General features: G+C 35.6%; 1 protein-coding gene across 21 annotated transcripts in view; it reads left to right on the forward strand.

The window, feature by feature from the left end:
• The window catches only part of NOL4 (nucleolar protein 4), a 557406-nt gene that overhangs the window by 472130 nt on the left and 65971 nt on the right, over nt 1-19305 (forward strand). For 12 of the 21 annotated variants that reach the window (XM_086372830.1, XM_086372837.1, XM_086372828.1 and 9 more), the window contains 3 exons: nt 11802-11982; nt 14856-14902; nt 15517-19015. In XM_086372830.1, coding sequence (XP_086228956.1) covers nt 11802-11982; nt 14856-14902; nt 15517-15693 — 405 coding nt within the window. In that variant the 3' untranslated portion in view covers nt 15694-19015. Of the gene's footprint in view, nt 1-11801; nt 11983-14855; nt 14903-15516; nt 19016-19305 lie in introns of those variants that run through there. The other 9 variants (XM_086372842.1, XM_086372845.1, XM_086372831.1 and 6 more) reach the window with 1 other exon arrangement.

Genomic DNA, 19305 nt, shown 5'->3' on the forward strand with positions numbered 1-19305 from the left:
GTTTGTATAGATCATGTTTTAGATTTAAGTGTAAGGCTATACATTTAGCCCTGTTAAATTAGCCTGCAGTGAAGTTGTTCATATCCTCCTGCTATTGACTTTACCCCTTGTTCAGGATTTTCCTTCCATCCTCACATCCTGCTCCTTGTTACCACCCAAATTGTTCAGTGTTTTATCAGCATACTTATGTGTCTCAGTTCAAACAGTGAATAGCATAAAGCTTAGGGCAAAACATGTGACAATGCCTTCTAAAGACCTTTCGTCTTGTTGCACCAGTCCATTCATCAGTCTGGGATGTGGTCATTCTGTTAGATGTGAACCATTCACATGGTGCTGTCTTTTAGCAACTCCACTTTCTTTTGTCACCTGCTTTGTTCTGTTTAGAAAATCACCACAATCTACCTTTTGGTTAGTAGTTCTTTCATAAAGTAAGTGAGATAAGTTTAGCATGAGTTGTCTCTTCCCACTATTAACAAAGATTTTAAATGAACTTATAAATTAAAGATGTTTAAAGTTTAATGACACTGACATTATAATATAAACTGTTTTGTCTGCTTCCATATTTAAATTTCCTTTTTCTATCAAAGAGAACTTCAGATAGAGTTTGCCTTCTCACTTATGAAAACTGCTTTAGAAGACAAGAATTTTAAATACAAAGATACACTTAATATAGCTCTCTAAATCCTAAACATGTCGCGTTACTTCCAAAAGTTTTCCTACCAGCAACCTAATACATATATTACAGCATTAAAATGTGTCTTCTGACATAGAAAATTGAATCCTTTCCTTTATCTCTGCTGCTGCTGCTAAGTCGCCTCAATTGTGTCTGACTCTGTGCAACCCCATAGATGGCAGCCCACCAGGCTCCCCCGTCCCTGGGATTCTCCAGGCAAGAACACTGGAGTGGGTTGCCATTTCCTTTTCCAATGCATGAAAGTGAAAAGTGAAAGCGAAGTCACTCGGTCATGTCCGACTCTTCACGACCCCATGGTCTGCAGCCTACCAGGCTCCTCTGTCCATGGGATTTTCCAGGCAAGAGTACTAGAGTGGGGTGCCATTGCCTTCTCCATCCTTTATCTCTACTTTCTTCCAAAACCCCACTAAAACAATTGCAAGTGAATATTAAAAATTTAAATCTGCATAGACTCAGGAAAGGGATGAGAAATTCATCAATTTTTTTTCCTTTTTATTGGAGTATAGTTTCAAAAACAGACAGCCTAGTTATTCACTCCACTAAGGAATCTAGAATTCTCCCAAAAATGGAGGAGTCAGAGAGGGAAAGAGATTCTGGCACTGAAATACCAGAAGCAAAGAATAGAAGAAAATGTTGAAGCAAAACAGTTCATAATCTCAGATTTAAAAAAATAAAAGGTATTTCCTTGAAATTAGAAGTGAATGCATAAAAAAGAACAATAAAATGCAACTCTTGGAATATAAAAAAATATACATGATTGTCATAAAATATTTTAAGAATTGGAAAGCCTTTTAGGAAATTGCTCAGAAACATAAAAATTTAGGCAAATAATGGAAAATTAAATAGCTTTTTTTTTTTTTGAAAGATCAATTTAGGAGAGCCAACATCTGGATAATTAAAGAGAAAGTAGAAAGGAAGAAATTATCAAAAATAATTTTTCCACAAAAGTGAAGAACCTGCATTACTATGATGAAAAAGCCCATAAAGTTATCAGGACAGTAAATGCACTTATGTCAATCACATCATCATGAAAGTTTAAGAACATATGAGATAAAGAGACAAATTTGAACAGTCCAGAGAGGGAGGAAAAATAAATCATGCATAAATAATCAGAAAGCCAACAGATATTAACCAGAAAAACCACTCTCAACACTAAAACATATGGGAGCCAAACTTGTAAACTTCTGTAGAAAATTTTATATCCAGCCAAATTATCAATGAAGCATGAGGATAAACATAATTTTAAATACTTGAAGTCTATTTTATAAAGTGTAGCCTTTCTCAGAAGGTTATTGGAGAATATTCTCCAGTGGAACAAGAACATAACCCAAGGAAGAAGGTACTCCAAGAAGAGAAAATACAAAATAGGAGAGAAGAATATAATGGATGATGCTATATCCTGTAGCATCTCACAGGGCTAGGGAATCCTCTTTCCAGATTGGAATAAAGAGATAGAGAGTACAGGGGGGAATATGGGACTGATGAAACTCTTGATGGATAATATGGAAAATAGTCTAAGAAGTTTTATATTTGTGTTAGAGACTTCTGGAAAAAGTAGAAATAGTGTCTTGGAACTCAAACACCACACAAAAAAGAATTTTAACACTGAAGGAATAAAACTTCAGATACAAAACTGTACTGATTGTCCACTAGTTGGCTCAGTAGTGAACAGAATTATGTCATTCTGGTTTCTTGTAGGTGAGAGATAACCTGTTCAAAAGAGTAACTGAAGACTATCTAGTAAAGGGACTATTTATATAGGTATGAGAAGGGCTGAGGAAATCAAGAAGAGATGGTGGAGCACCCTGGGACCAACAAGTGAGAGAAGCCTGGAGGAGCAGTGGAAGGGAACTGTTAGCACAACAAGATGGGAACCAAAGCCCTGGACAAGAGGGTGTCTGATAGGATTCAGGAACAGAGCTGCTCCCAGACTGTGGTATGGCAGGAGACAGTGCTAGGGGATAGATACCCCCGTGCTCTCCTCTAAACTCCTGTCCAGGCTTCCTGTTGATGAATCCCTAGCAGCCAGAGAGCAGGTGAACCCAACTGTTAAGTTCATGGTGGTTATACAGCCAGGAAGCAAGGTTTAAGAGTGCATCTAGAGAGGGAAGTTGAGAATATTCAGTATACCAGCAAAAACATGTGTTGTTACGATTTCTTATTGTAAGGCAAATTCTAGTCTAAGCTAAATGATGCTTTCCTGACCTTATTTAACCAAACCCTGGGAATCCTAGTCAGATGTCTTTGGATACGAGGACTGTTTCATATAAAGTGTAGAATGGATTCAGTGAGATGTCCACATAGACAGGCACACTTCCCCTATATCTTCCCATGACTGCCTCTTTATCATTCTGTTTCTTGGCTGATGGGCTTATGTATTTTTCTCAGAAAGTTTTACCCTCCTGAATACCCGTCTCCAATCATTCTTTTATGTAACTCTATTTAATTTTATTTTTAATGGATACCGCTCTCTGAACTTAGTATTATAACATATATATTTTTTATTTCTTTCTCTTATCTAGTCTCTTTCCCACCTCACACCTCTATATGTCTCTGGAGGGCAGGAATCGGATGATCTATCTTCACCTGCATGCTGAATGTGTAACCCAGGGAATAGAAGGGATTCAATAGAACATTGTTTAAATAATTCACTAGGAAATAAAATGGCTGTATAAGATTTTGTCCTGGATTGTACCTATGAGATAATAAAAAGGGGCCTGTTGAATATGACCCAAGTCTCTTGCTCAGGAGACTGCAGAGACAGATGAAGGTGTCATTTATCAAAATCAAGAAGTGAGGAGGTGGAGCATACTATGGCTGGAGAATTAGGAGTTGGAGGAAGATAACATGACATACATACTCAGTGGGATTCACTTGTGGGGCATGCAGTTATTTATGTCCAGTAGGTAGTTGAAAATGTGGACCTGGGAAAAGATCTTAATTATAGATTTAGAGTTAGAGGCCTTTGGTGTAAAGGGGTAGATGAACTCATAAATGGAATGAAATCTTGCAAGGAAATTATGCAGAGAAATGAGCAGGAGAATAAAAATGGAAGGGAAAAAGAAGCTGAGCTATACTGTTGCTGCCAAAATTTATTGTGAAGTAGGGTAAAGTAATCCAATATTGTAAGGAAAATGTTACCACTACTTTTCAATATGTTCAGGAACACTAATGGGTTTAATTGTGTGTATTTTTGAGAAGTTAGAGAATTCCTAAAAATTACCGACTCCTTGAATAATTAGTTTTTCATACTAGATGGAAAAAAAATTAGAAACTTTATATTTGAAGAAATATGTCAACAATTGTATTTCTCTTCTTCCTGTATACCCTCCACCCACAGTCAACATAGTATATCAGATCTCTGTATTTGTATAACACTGTACTTGGTAAATCAAAAGCAGTATTATCAAGGAAAGGAAAGTTAACAAAAAAATATTTTACTTACTTGTACACATAACACCAGCATGTAGTCAGACATCAGTGATGTGTTTTTAATTCATCCCTAGATTATTTTTAGATCATTTCATATTGTCTCATACATGTTTCCTTTAAAATTTAATTTCACATTAAAAGCATTATCACTCAGTATTGTAGGCATCACCACTTTAATGGCTTTCTCATTACCTTAGTTTGACTATTTCATGATGAATATACTTGAAATATCAAAATGGATAGGTAATTCTTACACCCAGTTTAAATTAAATTATAATAACCTGTAAGCTTTTATTCCAGTATGTTTGGAAATTAAGATCTCAATTATATGGCTCATTCAAGATATACAATTCAGATGGAATTATGTTTACTATCTGATTGAACATAATGTTCTTCAGTGGTAGCTGTAAAGGTATCTATTATGTAGATGACATTCAGAAGGGATTTTTCTTTGTTCTGCTCATTCGACCATGCTAGCACACCTGTTTCTAATTTTGAAACCACCTATGACTACCTCCCAACATCAGTGTTGAAATAACATCATTAGTCAAGTTTTTCTATTTACTCAAAAAGAAATATGAAAAAAATGAAAAATTTCTGCCAAGGCCATGAGTTTTTTTTTAAAAAAAGCTTTCATTGTATTTTTCAAATCTCTTTTTCCCGTTGAGCCTAATTTTCTTAATCCAGTAGTAATACCTCCCACAACTATACTTAAAAGATTTAGGGTAAAAAAAAAAAAAGATTTAGGGTAACTGACATCTGGGATAAATAAATTGTATCTGAGAGATCATTTTTTAAGTACTTTGGTCTGAGATTTGTTGGTTTATGTTTTTATAGCTGTTTGTGACAGTTAAAACCATAGTTTTAACGTAAGTTGGAGCCTAACCTTGTACTTTGGGAAAACTTACAGTCACAGAAATGAAAAGAAAGCCAGTTTGTTTCTCTTGTTATCTTTTAAAATGACATGTTACTTTTCATTTGATCTAAAATGTTACAATCAAAAACAGCATTAAAACTCATGAGTTTATTTTAGCATTAAGCAATAATATATATTTCTAGGCTCCTCTGTCCATGGGATTTCCCAGGCAAGAATCTACTATTAGATGTGGACAAAATAAAAACATAATCATCTTATCAGACTAAAATTAAGTACCAGAATCTAGTTAAATCCTTTTAAAAACATGCTTTATGTTTCAAATTTGATCACACCATCGATAAAACAAGCACCTCTCCAAGCTGCTTGACAACATACTCTAGTTAGCCATTATGCAGATATTAGCCTTAATCTTCTGATATCACCATGCTAATATGATTCTTGCTGCTAAGTCGCTTCAGTCGTGTCCAACTCTGTGCAACCCCATAGACAGCAGCCCACCAGGCTCCCCTGTCCCTGGGATTCTCCCGGCAAGAATACTGGAGTGGGTTGCCATTTCCTTCTCCAATGCATGAAAGTGAAAAGTCAAAATGAAGTCGCTCAGTCGTGTCCGACTCTTAGCGACCCCATGAACTGCAGCCCGCCAGGCTTCTCCGTCCATGGGATTTTCCAGGCAAGAGTACTGGAGTGGGGTGCCATTGCCTTCTCCAGTATGATTCTTATGTAGTAGCTAATGGTTAACTGCTCTAAAAAAAAGTCTTATTGACCTCCATTGTGCTTCTCAAAGTTTAATTGCTAAAAATATTTATTCTGAATGGAATAGGAAATGGCAACCCACTCCAGTATTCTTTTCCTGGAGGATTCCATGGACAGATAAGTCTGGCAGGCTATATATAGTCTATGGGGTCGCAAAGAGTTGGACACACGACTGAGCATGTACACTCGCACACACACACACACATTTGTTCTGAATTTTTATCAAAACTGTAGTGTTTTTTGTTATGAATTTTTATTTCATCTGAAATATTTTTATAGCTAAGGATTCTAGCATAGCTATAGGGTTTAGAATCTTGTTTTGGAGAAATTTCTAATTTTTTGAATTGTTTTGGTATTTTTTTAGACCTCATCTTCAGTGGGATGTTTGGTTCAAGGTCTTTGATCTCTAGCAATCTGAGAACTAAAGAACTAATTTATATACTCAAAGTCTTTATTCTCTTCTAGGATATCTTTTACTTTCTAGTTGCTTTGCATGCATTTTTCATAAAGATAATTGTATACAGTAGCAGAGATACAAGAATTTCAGATAAATAGGCCCAACTTATTTTGTTTGAAGGTGTCTAGGAGATATGCTTGTGTGCTAAGTTGCTTCAGTCCTGTCTGACTCTTTGTGACCCTATGGGCTGTAGCCCACCAGGCTCCTCTGTCCATGGGATTCTCCAGGCAAGAATACTGGAGTGGGTCACCATGCCCTTGTCCAGGGGATCTACCCGACCCAAGGATCAAACCCTCATCTTTTATGTTTCCCACATTGGCAGGTAGATTCTTTCCTTTACCACTAGCACCACCCGGGAAGCCCCGTCTAGGGGATAGACTAGAAATTTAGAGAGAAAATACTTTGTCAATCTGGAATTTAGATGAGTAAGGAAAATACCATCCTTTTTCTTTCGATGAAAGGCATACCTAAGTCTGCTTTACCTACATAAAACTTTTTGATTTCACACAAAGTTTTTTATAAAGTACTAAAAAGCAAATTTTATGTTGTCATCCATCATTAGATATATATGTAAAATTTTTGGAAAAAAGATTAAAAATTCATGACAGACCATCATCAGAGACTATAACACAGACAGTAGTTACAGGTAAGAAACTTTCTATATATCGGTGCACATATGGGGCAAGTTAGGTAACTCAGACTATTACACTGGTAAGATTTATTTTTTCAGCTTAAACTATGACCAGAGTACAGAATGCATGAGGAGAAGTGACAAAGGATGTGGCTGGAAAGATTGTTCTCAAACTCTGAAAGGCTTTAGATGCCAGGAGCTTTGAGGTTTGTTCTATAGGAAATAAGAAATCTCAGGAGATTTTAAAGAGAAATCAACATGATAAGTGATTTTTAAAAGATACATTTGAGGAGATGTAGACAAGAAGTGAAGGGGCAAACACTGGTCAGAAGGTTATCACAGTAGCCCAAAGGAGGGATTGCATGAGCAATGAGTGCTTCTCAGATGTGTGCCAATGAGGCTCATTTCCAAGATGAAGTTGAGAGGGCTTGGGTATTATTTGACTGACAGAAACCTGTGTAAGAGAAGAAAAAAATCTTGGCATGGTGTAGTAAATAGAACACGAAACATTGGTAATAGAATAGGTGTTATTTTGTTTTTTAATTAAAAATTTTTGCAAGGGGTCTCTGGAGGGAAGAGAAAATAAATTAATGTCAAAGTATTAAAAGGATGTAATTGAGTACTAAGAAATTCAGGCACAAACCTAAGAGGGAAGGCAGAAATTGGAAGTGAGAATTTAAGACTAACAGTTACATTACATAGGGTAATACCAGAAATCACGTCTGCCATAGAATCACCAGAGTATTGTAACTCTCTTACCAAAAGGGAATATTGTATTAAAGAAGGTTTAGAAAAAAATGATTTAAGGAAGCTGTTATTTAAATAGAAAAAGCCCAATTGCAAATAAAAGGATTTTGTAAAAAATGTTTTGAATTGTTCTACGTGTAGATTGTTAAAAATAACTAAAGATGAACATTGAGGTGAAACCAAGATACCATGACTAAAATAAAATCTTTCTTATTCATAAACTTTACCACAATTTAATGTGAAATATACCAGTTTGGTACTGCTTGGTTAAAAATGAAAGAATTTTCTGAGGTGAAAAATATTATGCTATACATATGAAAACGAATGACCAAAACAGTTATATCTGCAATCAGATTATATGACCTCAAAGGAATATTACTTTTAAATTTTTATTTTGATCATATTAACAACAGAAGTCAAAATTAAGTATTAGAAACCTATAGAAAAAAGACATCTATTTTTTTAATTTGATTTTTTTCATTTGTAACTAAATAGCATAGTGTCACATTTAAGATTGCAATTTAAAAGTGTTAATTCTCAACCCTTGTTTGTAATTATAAAATGTTATGACCATCAGGAAGAATTTGAGAGTAGATAGGTTTGTGGTGGTAGTAGGTTACTTCTTGCCAGCCATGTATCTTTGTATATCAGGTTAAGGATTGTATTTTTTCTGTATTTTTCTTTAAGTCAATAGTTCTCAAGCATTTATTGTTCATAAAATTATGTCTGTGTGTTTTTTTTTGTGTGTGTGTGTGTGTGTATGTAAATATTACCATAGTTTATTAACATAACCTGTCTAGGAACACTTTGTTAAAACTCTTCATGAAAGCTCTCCTGCTATGACTTTGGTTTCTCAAGTTGGAAACAAAATCTATCTTCTCTGTTATTTCAGATCTTATCATTATAATATTTAGATTTTGTCAAAATATATCTTCCACTGTTACCTTTCCTAGTGGGTTTGGCAGCATCTTTGCAAAGAGCCGTCTTCTCAGTCTTCTGTGTTGGCATCTTGATCATTTGTATGGCCAAGGGGAGACGGTGTGGATGCTGTTAACTATATGAAAGGAGTTCCTGCCTGAGTGTATTATATACGTGAGTGAGTGTGTGTGTGTGTGTTTTGGTGGCATCATAAATCGCTTCTTACCATCGTAAGCAGTAAGCACATTTACATTAAGTGCAGCCTGTTTTTCCTTAGCAAGAAAGCAGTTTAAATTAGAGCTCTGGTTCTCTCAGATCTTTTATGAATTTCACTGCAAATTCTTATCCACATGTGCTTAGTTCTGAAACACTTGCTATGAAGTGGAAGAAGAGACACTTTTAGAAGGTAGAGAGGCTTTCCAGCAGTTTATACATGAAATAAATTGCACTCCCTCACGTCATCCATAATTGAAGAGCAAAGAAAATTTAGAGCAGTAACTTAAGTAAAAATGCTATCATACAGACTACAAAGACCTTGTAAAGACAGGAGAAATCAAGTAACGATCTTAAAGGAAGTTCAAGTAAATTGATGCCTAAATGATATACATATTCTGCAGTAATAAACTTGTTTGCGGTCTATGCAATTTTTTTTTTACCTTAAAAAAGCTCATTGCTTGTACCTAGATCATCTCAATGATGAACTAAAAGTATAATTTCATGTTGATGCAAAATGCCTTTCATCTCCAATTGCTATAAAAATGTAAGATAAAGGAAAACAGAAGAAAAATATTACTGAATCAACCAAAAAACTTTTTGCCATTTGCTGATAATATTTATAGGCAGAGAAAACTTAATGAAAATATGCAGCATATTTAACAGATAGTAGAGAGTATAAAATGTAAGAAAAATTTAAGTTCTTGGGAGATAGAAATACAATGTTTTTGAAACCTATTGTCAAAAGTTGAGTAGAATCAGGCAAATTTAATTAAAAAAAAACATGTCTGTATAAGATACATGTGTAAAGGATTCCTTTGGCATTTGAAGTGAGTTAGGAATTCAATCTATATTGTCCACATACCAGATCAGTTTCAGCTAACTCAAGTTTGTCCTGTCCAGTTTCTATAGATAAAGTACAAAGGATACGGGCCAATCTTCCCAAACAGTGTGTGAATGAGAAGGTCATGAGCAAGCAATGCCTACACTTCTAAATAATTTCCAGTCTTGCCATCTATCTATAAGTAACCATCTGTCCTAGTCTAAGCCCAGTTTTTCAAATTTGAATTGCATACTTATATACATAAAGCAGATATTTATTGATAAGACCAGACCCTAATTATAGAAGTCACCATAGCTGTTTCATCTGTTGTATATTTTTAATCAAAAGAAATCTGAATCAAAACAATTCTGCATTGTCTCGTACAATGCTGGCAATGCTGGTGGTCATTTCATCATGTTGATGCATCATTTTTATGGAATTTTTAAGAAAATTTGAACTATGTCCTATAAAATCTGGCACAGGATTTTTCAGGTTTCTGATGAATAAAATGTGTTTTATTGCCTAGATATTCAGTCTTGTAGGATATTAATATATTCCTCTTTTGAAAATAATCTTCAGAGCAACCTAGGGGGCAAGCTGTCAGATTTGAAAACTTCAGGAGCTAATGATTATTAAAAGTTGCTTATAAAGATAAAATGTGACTCCAGGGGATATTTATTTTTTATGTCATTAAAATCTATCTTCTTTGAAACCAATAATAGTAATCACTCATGTGAAAAACATGAATTAACTTTATATTAAACTTTTGCCCAAAATACACTGCTGAACAGATTCAATTCGGATTTTGATACTTTATATTTCTCAACATATAGTGGACTACCAAAACATTAATAGCGAAAATCTGTGTTTGGATACAAATGACTCCCTACAAGGCCTATTTTGATTATTCATGGAATTAATTATCTGCCTGCTCAGTGCAGTTTCTGTGGTTTGGAATAACAGTTAATATTGAAAAGGCTGAGGCACATTTAAAAAGTAGCATGTTTAATAATTCAAACTAATTCCATCACACAAAGAATCAGAGAGAAAATATTGTGGGAGGCAATGCCTTCTTCCTTCTCCCTTTCTAGTCATCTTTAAGAAACTCTTCTCCAATAGGTGTATTTTATTGTCATTTTCCAAACCCAGAAAAATAAATTGGGAATGTATCATAGGAGCCACTAATTTTTTTAAACTAGAAACTCCAGTTTTATCACGTTGACCAACCTGTTTTCAAACAGGAAACTAGGAAGTTACTCTAATGGTGGAATTGTTTGAGGCTAGCCTCTTCTCAGTTAAAGTGAAAGTCGCTCAGTCATGTCTGACTCTTTACGACCCCATGGACTGTACAGTCTGTGGAATTCTCCAGGCTGGAATACTGGATTCGGCAGCCATTCCCTTCTCCAGGGGAATCTTCCCAACCCAAGGATCAAACCCAGGTCTCCTACATTGCAGACCTATTCTTTGCCAGCTGAGCCACCAGGGAAGCCCAGCCTCTTCTCTAGAACCTCAAAGTTGCTTTGAAGTATAGAATATTTTGCCTTCTTTCAAAGTTGCAATGGCTACATATCTCTACAGAAAAAATACTGCACAGCCCAATGGTTTTCACTCTCCCAACAATTTCCAGTATTGTCAGCCATATGCACATTTTCATGCAAGGGATTCCCCAGGACCATTCCCCGAATTCTACATGACTGAATCACCTAATGAACAACTCCTGACCTCCCCTTCTCCCAGGCCCTTGCAACCACCATTCTACTCTGTTTCTGTGTGCTTGGCTAATTTACCTAAAATAAGGGGAATTATGCAATGTTTATCTTTTGGTGATTGGCTTATTTCACTTAGCATTATATCCTCAAGATTCATTCATGTGGTAGGCTATGACAGGGTTTTCTTCTTTTCTTGAGACTGAATAATATTGCATTGTATTTATATACCACAATTTTTAGCTCTTCATCTGTCAGTGGACATTGAGGCTACTTCCTTCTCTTGGCTATTGTGAACAACTCTCTTCATGTAATTTTAAATTCAGTTGGAAATTGTAAATTGCTCCATCTCCAATCTGTCTCACATTGTTACATTGCTTTCCTTTTTTTAGTTTTCAGCAAAGTTGTTGAAAATGTGCATATGTACTGATTTAATGTTGACTGTATTTTTCTTGTTCAGTGCAGACACATAGATAACAATAAGATAGTCCTGTTCAAGATGAAATAGTGTGGTGATTTGATAAATAATGAACTGCTATTGTCATTGCAGGATGAATCTGCTCCAACAGACAAACAATGTAAACCGGAGGCAGCCCAGGGCACTTACTCAACCTCAGCTGTTTCAGGCTCCCAGGAGGTGTTGTACATCAACGGAAATGGGACCTACAGTTACCATAGTTACAGAGGGCTCGGAGGGGGACTGCTAAATCTGAATGATGCATCTAGTAGTGGTGAGTCTTTATTACACATTATGTTTTTCTGTCAATTTGTGGGTATTAAATTCCCTAAACTTGAGAGAAAAAAATGGAATGAAATGTTATAAGCAATAGTCAGTGCCAGTCTGCTGAAAACAAGACCATTTAACACATAATGTCCACCTGCCTACAAGGACATCTCCCTATTCTGTTGCTGTTTCTATATATATGTAGCAGCAGTATTAAGCAACTGAACAATTGCTGTTTTAAACTCAAAAATCTCAACAAGAGAAATAGCAATTTTTTTAACTAAATAGTCACACATTCTTTCTGTGAAGCTGTAATGTACTACTTGTCAAAAGTAATGACACATTTTCTCAATGTTCAAAGAGGTTTTTAATTTGGAAAATTTGAGGTACCAGGAACTTTATTGATTTGTTGAAACATGCACAGTTGTTTTAAGTAAGAAGATACAAACTGAAACAACACAGAGAAACAAACCATGGATCTCTAGCCAAAAGCTTGTCAATGACAATGGTGTGTTCCATCAGCAGTGGTAAAATTTTAGGAATTTCTTGAGCTTATATACCAGAATAAATTCCACATGTGTAATATAAAGTCATGCATCTATTAGGAATAATACACATGGGTGAATTTCCTATCACTGGGTTGTAGGAAAAGTTTTCCTAAACTATACTTAAAATCCAGGGAAAAATATGTTCTATCATATACACACACACAACAAAATGCATAAAATAAAAATTAAATGATAAACTGCAAAATTACTAGCTACCAATACTACAAAGAGTTAATAGGCCAATACATGAAGGTCTTCTAAAAAGAAAGGAATACTCAAAACTACATATTTAATAAGTAAGGCTATAAATATGAACATGCAATTCTCATAGAAAGCAATGCAAATGACCTTAAATCCAGGTATAGCTACTCAAACTCACTCACTTCTAGTAAGAGAAATGCAGCTCCTATCTGTCAGATTAATGAAAGTCCAAATACTTACTGAATATTTCTTTGACTAGGCTGTGGGAAATGAGTATAGTTGCCTGTATAAATGCAAAAACTTGGAGTAAACTTGACAATATCTAACAAAATTGAATACTCATTTGCCATTTGACACAGCAGTTTCTTTAGGAATCTCTCGTTAGAAGTTTACTCAAAGACACACCGGCAAAAATACAAGACATATGCACTTAGCTATTTTCTTGTTGCAGTGTTATTTATAAATGCACAAAAAAAGCTTACCAATAAAAACATCCATCAAAAGATGGCTAGTCAATTCAATTATACTGCATCCACATAGGAAAGTAACCTGAAGTTATAAAAAGTAAAGAAAAATATCTTTATATACTCTCAATAGTGAAAAATATTTATAGTATGCTGCTGCTGCTAAGTCACTTCAGTCCTATCCAACTCTGTGCGACCCCATAGATGGCAGCCCACCAGGCTCCCCCATCCCTGAGATTCTCCAGGCAAGAACACTGGAGTGGGTTGCCATTTCCTTCTCCAATGGGTGAAAGTAAAGTTGCTCAATCGTGTCCAAGTCTTAGCGACCCCATGGACTGCAGCCCACCAGGCTCCTCTGTCCATGGGATTTTCCAGGCGAGAGTACTGGAGTGGAGTGCCATTGCCTTCTCCGTATAGTATGCTAACATTCATTAAAGAATATATAGAGAGAGACCTGAATGGAAAATGAACAGAATAAAGAAAGGACTATAAGCCAGAATTATTCTCTGGTTACAGTTGGTTGTGGTTTTTTCTTTTACTTTTTTTTGGTAACTTTGAACATTTTATTTTGTATTGGGTTATAGCCGAAGTTGTGGTAGTTTCAGGTGAACAGTGAGGGGACTCAGCCATACATATACATGGAAGAGAATGGATACATGTATTTGTATGAATGAGTACACTTGGTTTTTATACTTTGTTTTTTAAATTTAACTGAAACAATTTACATAATTATGGAACAATCTGATCTAAAGAATCCCTAGTATTGAAAGACAAATTATGCAAATGAACTTTATCTGTTTAATAAATGGTTGACATAACCCCATAGAGAGGAACTTTTCTGAGTGATCTCAACAGTCATAATTTGATGCCACAGTGTGAAAGCTTATGATAAAACCTTCAACTATTTTCAGTAATCACATAATTATTTTGGAACTGTTGTCTGTGTATTATAGTTTAGAACAAATTTATAATTATGTTGGTGTCAGTGAAAGATGGAATTTTCAGCAGCGGGAACAGTAGATACAGATGTGAAATCAATAAATTGAAGCAAAAACTCCATAATTTTGTAGTTGAATCGGTAGTATCACTGAGAGCTCAGTGTAGTTTGGTTTTAAAAGAAAAACATACTTCCTATCTTTTCTGCTGAAAATGTGTGGAAACAAACACCAGTTGGAAATTTTGAACTTAGGCTTGGTGAGTTTTTAATATATTGGGTAATTGTATTATTATACTACTATCAAATGGGTATATACTCTAGAAAATTACCTATCTTTACAATACTAGAAATATGTTCCCAGTGTATCCTGGAATGATTCTGCTGGAAGACTGGGGCTCTTTGGTCTGCCTTAGAATTAAAAGTCCTCTAATGGCAACCCACTCCAGTGTTCTTGCCTGGAGAATCCCAGGGACGGGGGAGTCTATGGGGTTGCAGAGAGTCGGACACGACTGAGCAACTTAGTAGTAGTAGTAAGGACAGAGTCACTGAACATTATTAGTCTGTATCAACTGACCCCCAGCTCAAAAGAGCAGTACCTGAAGTGGAAGAGGAAAAAAAGCAGCTTATTTTGTGGGGGCAGGTTTCAAGTGTATATTCATCTTTTCAAAACCCAGCTAGTGAGCCTTCTTAGCTGTTTTCAATGTTTATTTTTATTTGAACAACAAATTAGCAGGAAAGGGGACGTCTAAGACCAGAAATGGAAAACATAAACGAAAGGTAAGCCTTCTTTTAGCCTATAAAGCTAGAAACAGTAACACTTCTTTTTAAATATTTTACATAGTAAGTAAAAATTGATACGTAGCTCAGAACTTAACCACCAAATCAAAAAATTGGCGGGGGGAGTAGAGTCACTAAAGATAGTAACAGCATGATTTTTTGTCTTATAGATTTAAAAAGATTGTTCATTTATGAAATTAATTTATTGAACATTAATTAATAACAGTACCACTTCTGACTCATTATAGTGTTTTCATGTAGTCTCTGTTTAATCCTTATACAATCCTATGAGATATATTCTGCAATTTGGGGGAAATTTTTTATAAAACTGAACTTTCCCCCACTTGAAAAAATCATGCCTAGGTACCACTTCCTTTTTTTCTAATGTGATTGAAACCTATTTTGTGAGGCTCAAAGAAGATGAGTGGCTTGCCCCAAATCCCTCCTTAATAAGGGAAGGGAAGGGGCCAGAATTTGACAATCATTCTGACATCAGAGGCCACATTGTAAACCACTGAGCTGGCAATCTGTAATGGAATATAATGGAAGCAAGGAAGGAAGGAAGTGACAGCCCCTGGTAAATACTAATCTACTTTCTCTGGAAACTCTCCCAGCCTGGAAATTTCATACAAATGAATGAATCAGTCGTACAATGCGTGGTCTTCTGTGTCTGGCTTCTTTCACTTAGATGCTGTTTTCAAGGTACATCTATGTTAGAGCATGTATCAGTGCTTCATTTTTTTTACTGCCAAATGATGTTCCATTCTGTGGATATGTCATATTTTGTTTAGCGAGATATCAACTGTTTAGTTCAGTTGGTGGGCACTTCATGTTTTCCACTTTGGGGTTACTATGAATAATGCTGTTATACACATTTACATAAAATGCTGTATATATATGTTATCAGTTATTTGGGGGAATACCTGAGAGTGGAATTGCTGGTGCATGCATGTGGTCCATGTTTAACATTTTAAAGAAATTATAGACTGAACACAGGCTCTTTCAATTTTTAGAATGTTTCTCAACAAGTCTTACAGTATTTAAAATACAAACTTTGCACTTGTTTCATTAATTCTATTGCTAAGTATTCCCCTTTGTGATGCTATTATAGAAGGAATGTTTTCCTTAAAACATTATTTTATATTTTTTCTATTATTTTGGAATAGTCTGTGAAGTAGTGATATTAAGTCTTAAGTATTTGATAGAATCTGATGATATCTGTGCCTGGGCTTTTCTGGAAGGGTTTTGTTTCCTAAATCAATCTCTATTTACTTGTTAGAGGGCTACTTATATTGTCTCTTTCTTCTTTAAACTGCAGTTAGGTAGTTTGTGTATTTGCAGGAGTTGATCCATTCACCAGAATTATCTAATTTATTGATACAAGTGTTCATAGTCTCCTTTCACAAACCTTTTTATTTTTGTAAGGTCAGTAGTGATGCTTCTAATGTCATTTCTGATTCAAGTTATCTAAGTGTTCTCTTTCTTCTTGGTGATTCTTAGGAAAGGTTTTGTCAGTTTTCTTGATCGTTTCAAAGAGCAAGCATTTTGTTTCATTGATTTTCTTTATGGCTTTTCTATTCTCTATTTCACTGATTTCTACTCCCCAATTTATTATTTCCTTCACTTTGCTTACATTAAATTTAGTTTGCTCTTTGTTTCCAAGGTCTTAACCTGAGAAGTTAAGACATTTATTTGAAGTCTTTTTTTTTTTTTAATCTTTTTGTATATAGGTATTTGAAAGTGAAAGTCGCTCAGTCGTGTCTGACTCTTTGCGATCCCATGAACTGTAGCCTGCCCAGTTCCTCTGTCCATGGAGTTCTCCAGGCAAGAGTACTGGAATGGGTTACAGCTACAAATTTCCTTCTAGGCACTGCCTTATCTGTATTACAAAAGTTTTGGTATGTTGTGTTTTTGCTTTCATTCACCTCAAAATATCTATCTTGTAATTTCCTCTATCATTTCTTCTTTGATCCATTGATTATTTAATAATGTTGTTTAATTGCCACATAATTGTGAATTTCCCAAATTTCTTTCTGTTAATGACTTTGAAAATTTTCAGTCCTTTCAAGATTTTTGAAGCTGGCTTAATGATCCAGATTATGGTCTATCCTGGAGAATGTTCCACATGTTCCTGAGAAATATGTATATTCTACCATCATTGTTAGTAGGATACTTTGTAAATATGTAGTAGGCCTAGTTGGGTTACAGTGTTGAAGTCTTCTATATTCTTGTTGATCATCTGCCTAGTTTTTATATCCATTATTGAAAAAATGGTATTGAGATCTCCAACTACTGTTGTTGAATTATTTATTTTGGCCTTCAATTCTGCCAGTTCTGTCTCATTCATTTGTCAGTCAGTCATTATGTACATATATTGCTTATACTGCTTCCCAGGTGGCTCAGTGGTAAATTCTACCTGCCAATGCAGGAGACACGGGTTGGATCCCTGGGTGGAGAAGAAAGAGAAGGAAATGGCAACCCACTCCACTATTCTTGCCTGGGAAATCCCATAGACAGAGAAGCCTGGCAGGCTACAGTCCATAGAGTCTCAGAGAGTCAGACACGACTCACACACACACACACACACACACACACACACACACACACTGTATATATTATTATATCTTCCTGACAGGCCGATGCTTTGTCATTGTAAAATATTCCTCTTTTTATCTAAAAACCTTATAAAAGTCTATTTTGCCTAATAATAATTACTGATGTAATATCAGGAAAAGAGCATGGTAACTTAGATTATTGTGGTGATACTAAAAATGAAGAGAAGTGGCCAAAACTTTGGATATGGAAATGACATATAGAAGAATATTGAAAAAACATTTACCTCTACTCAAACACAACCAAAATAATTTATCTTTACTCCCTAAATGGCAAACTAATTGTGGGAGCCCAATGCCAAATGAAAATGTGGGGCCTCATATTTAAGAATGAAGAATTTTAAGACGGTAACAGCAGAGCATTAAACAAAGCATGAGGCACTTTGGAGCACAATCCTGTGGGTCTATATATTTCCTGTCCCATTTTGTTCCTTTGATTTATTCAGCAAGTTGGAGGAAGCATCATGTTTTCATAAAAAAGGCAGGGAGCTACTGGTAAAGAGAAAGATACTATATACAGTGAGGGAAAAGATTCAAGACACAAGTGAGAATATTTTTGGAGACTTTTTTTGAGAAGAAAGAACTTTGCAGGAACTGCCAATCAAGAGTAAAACTTGAGAGGGAAATAAAAGGGAAAAATGCTGCTATGGATTAATAATTAGCAGGACTAATAATTAGCTAATTAATAATTAGCAAAAGTTTTCTTGCCTTCCTACCCATTCTCCACAGAGAAATCAGGGTAATCTTTAAGGAAAGGAAAACCTGATCACATCACTTCAATATCTAAAACCCTTCTATAGGCTCTCATTGTTCTTAGAAAAATGATATTAGCTAGTTCTTCATGCCTCAGGATCCTCCCTCCTGAAGTTTCCTTTGATCACTTTTTACTCCCACATCTCTCATTTATTGCTCATTTTTTAAATCCTGAACTCTGCAGGTCTAGATCAGGTACAGTCATAACTCTAATAGCATCTGGAATTTGTCCCCTGAAGCATGTACATCTTTACAAAGCATGTAAATATATACATACATGTGTGATCATAATATGCTGTTATTAAATCCCCAGTTGTATTGTTCAGTGATGGTCAAAAGCCACATAGGAAATCTGGTATAGGTTCCAGGTATGCAGCCATACAAATGAGCAGTTCTTATCATTTCAGTTCAGTCGCTCATTCATGTTCGACTCTTTGAAGCCCCAGGGACTGTTTTTATAGAAAGCAGTTTTATTAGAAAACGATTTCCATAAATTTGCCACTTGAATATAGATACTATGGTGCTATGATGAGGTTATCAGTTCAGTTCAGTTGCTCAGTCATGTCTTACTCCGTGGACTGCAACCCCGTGGACTGCAACCCCACGGACTGCAGCACACCAGGCCTCAACTCCTGTGCCATCAACTCCTGGAACTTGCTCAAACCGATGTCCATAGAGTCAGTGATGCCATCCAACCGTTTCATCCTCTGTCGTCCCCTTCTCATCCTGCCTTCAATCTTTCCCAGCATCAGGGTCTTTTCAAATGAGTCACTTCTTTGCATCAGGTGGCCAAAGAATTGGAGCTTCAGCATCAGTCCTTCCAATGAATATTCAGGACTGATTTCTTTTAGAATTGACTGGTTGGATCTCATTGCAGTCCAGGGGACTCTCAAGAATCTTCTCTAACACCACAGTTCAAAAGCATCAATCCTTCGGCACTCAGCTTTCTTTATGGTCCAACCCTCACATCCATACATGCCTACTGGAAAAACCATAGCTTTGACTAGATAGACCTTAGTTGGCAAAGTAATGCCTCTG

This window comes from Bos grunniens, chromosome 24 (genome assembly GCF_055505025.1).
Source record: "Bos grunniens cultivar Pamir isolate PY7600 chromosome 24, Bosgru_T2T1.0, whole genome shotgun sequence".
NCBI lineage: Eukaryota > Metazoa > Chordata > Mammalia > Artiodactyla > Bovidae > Bos > Bos grunniens.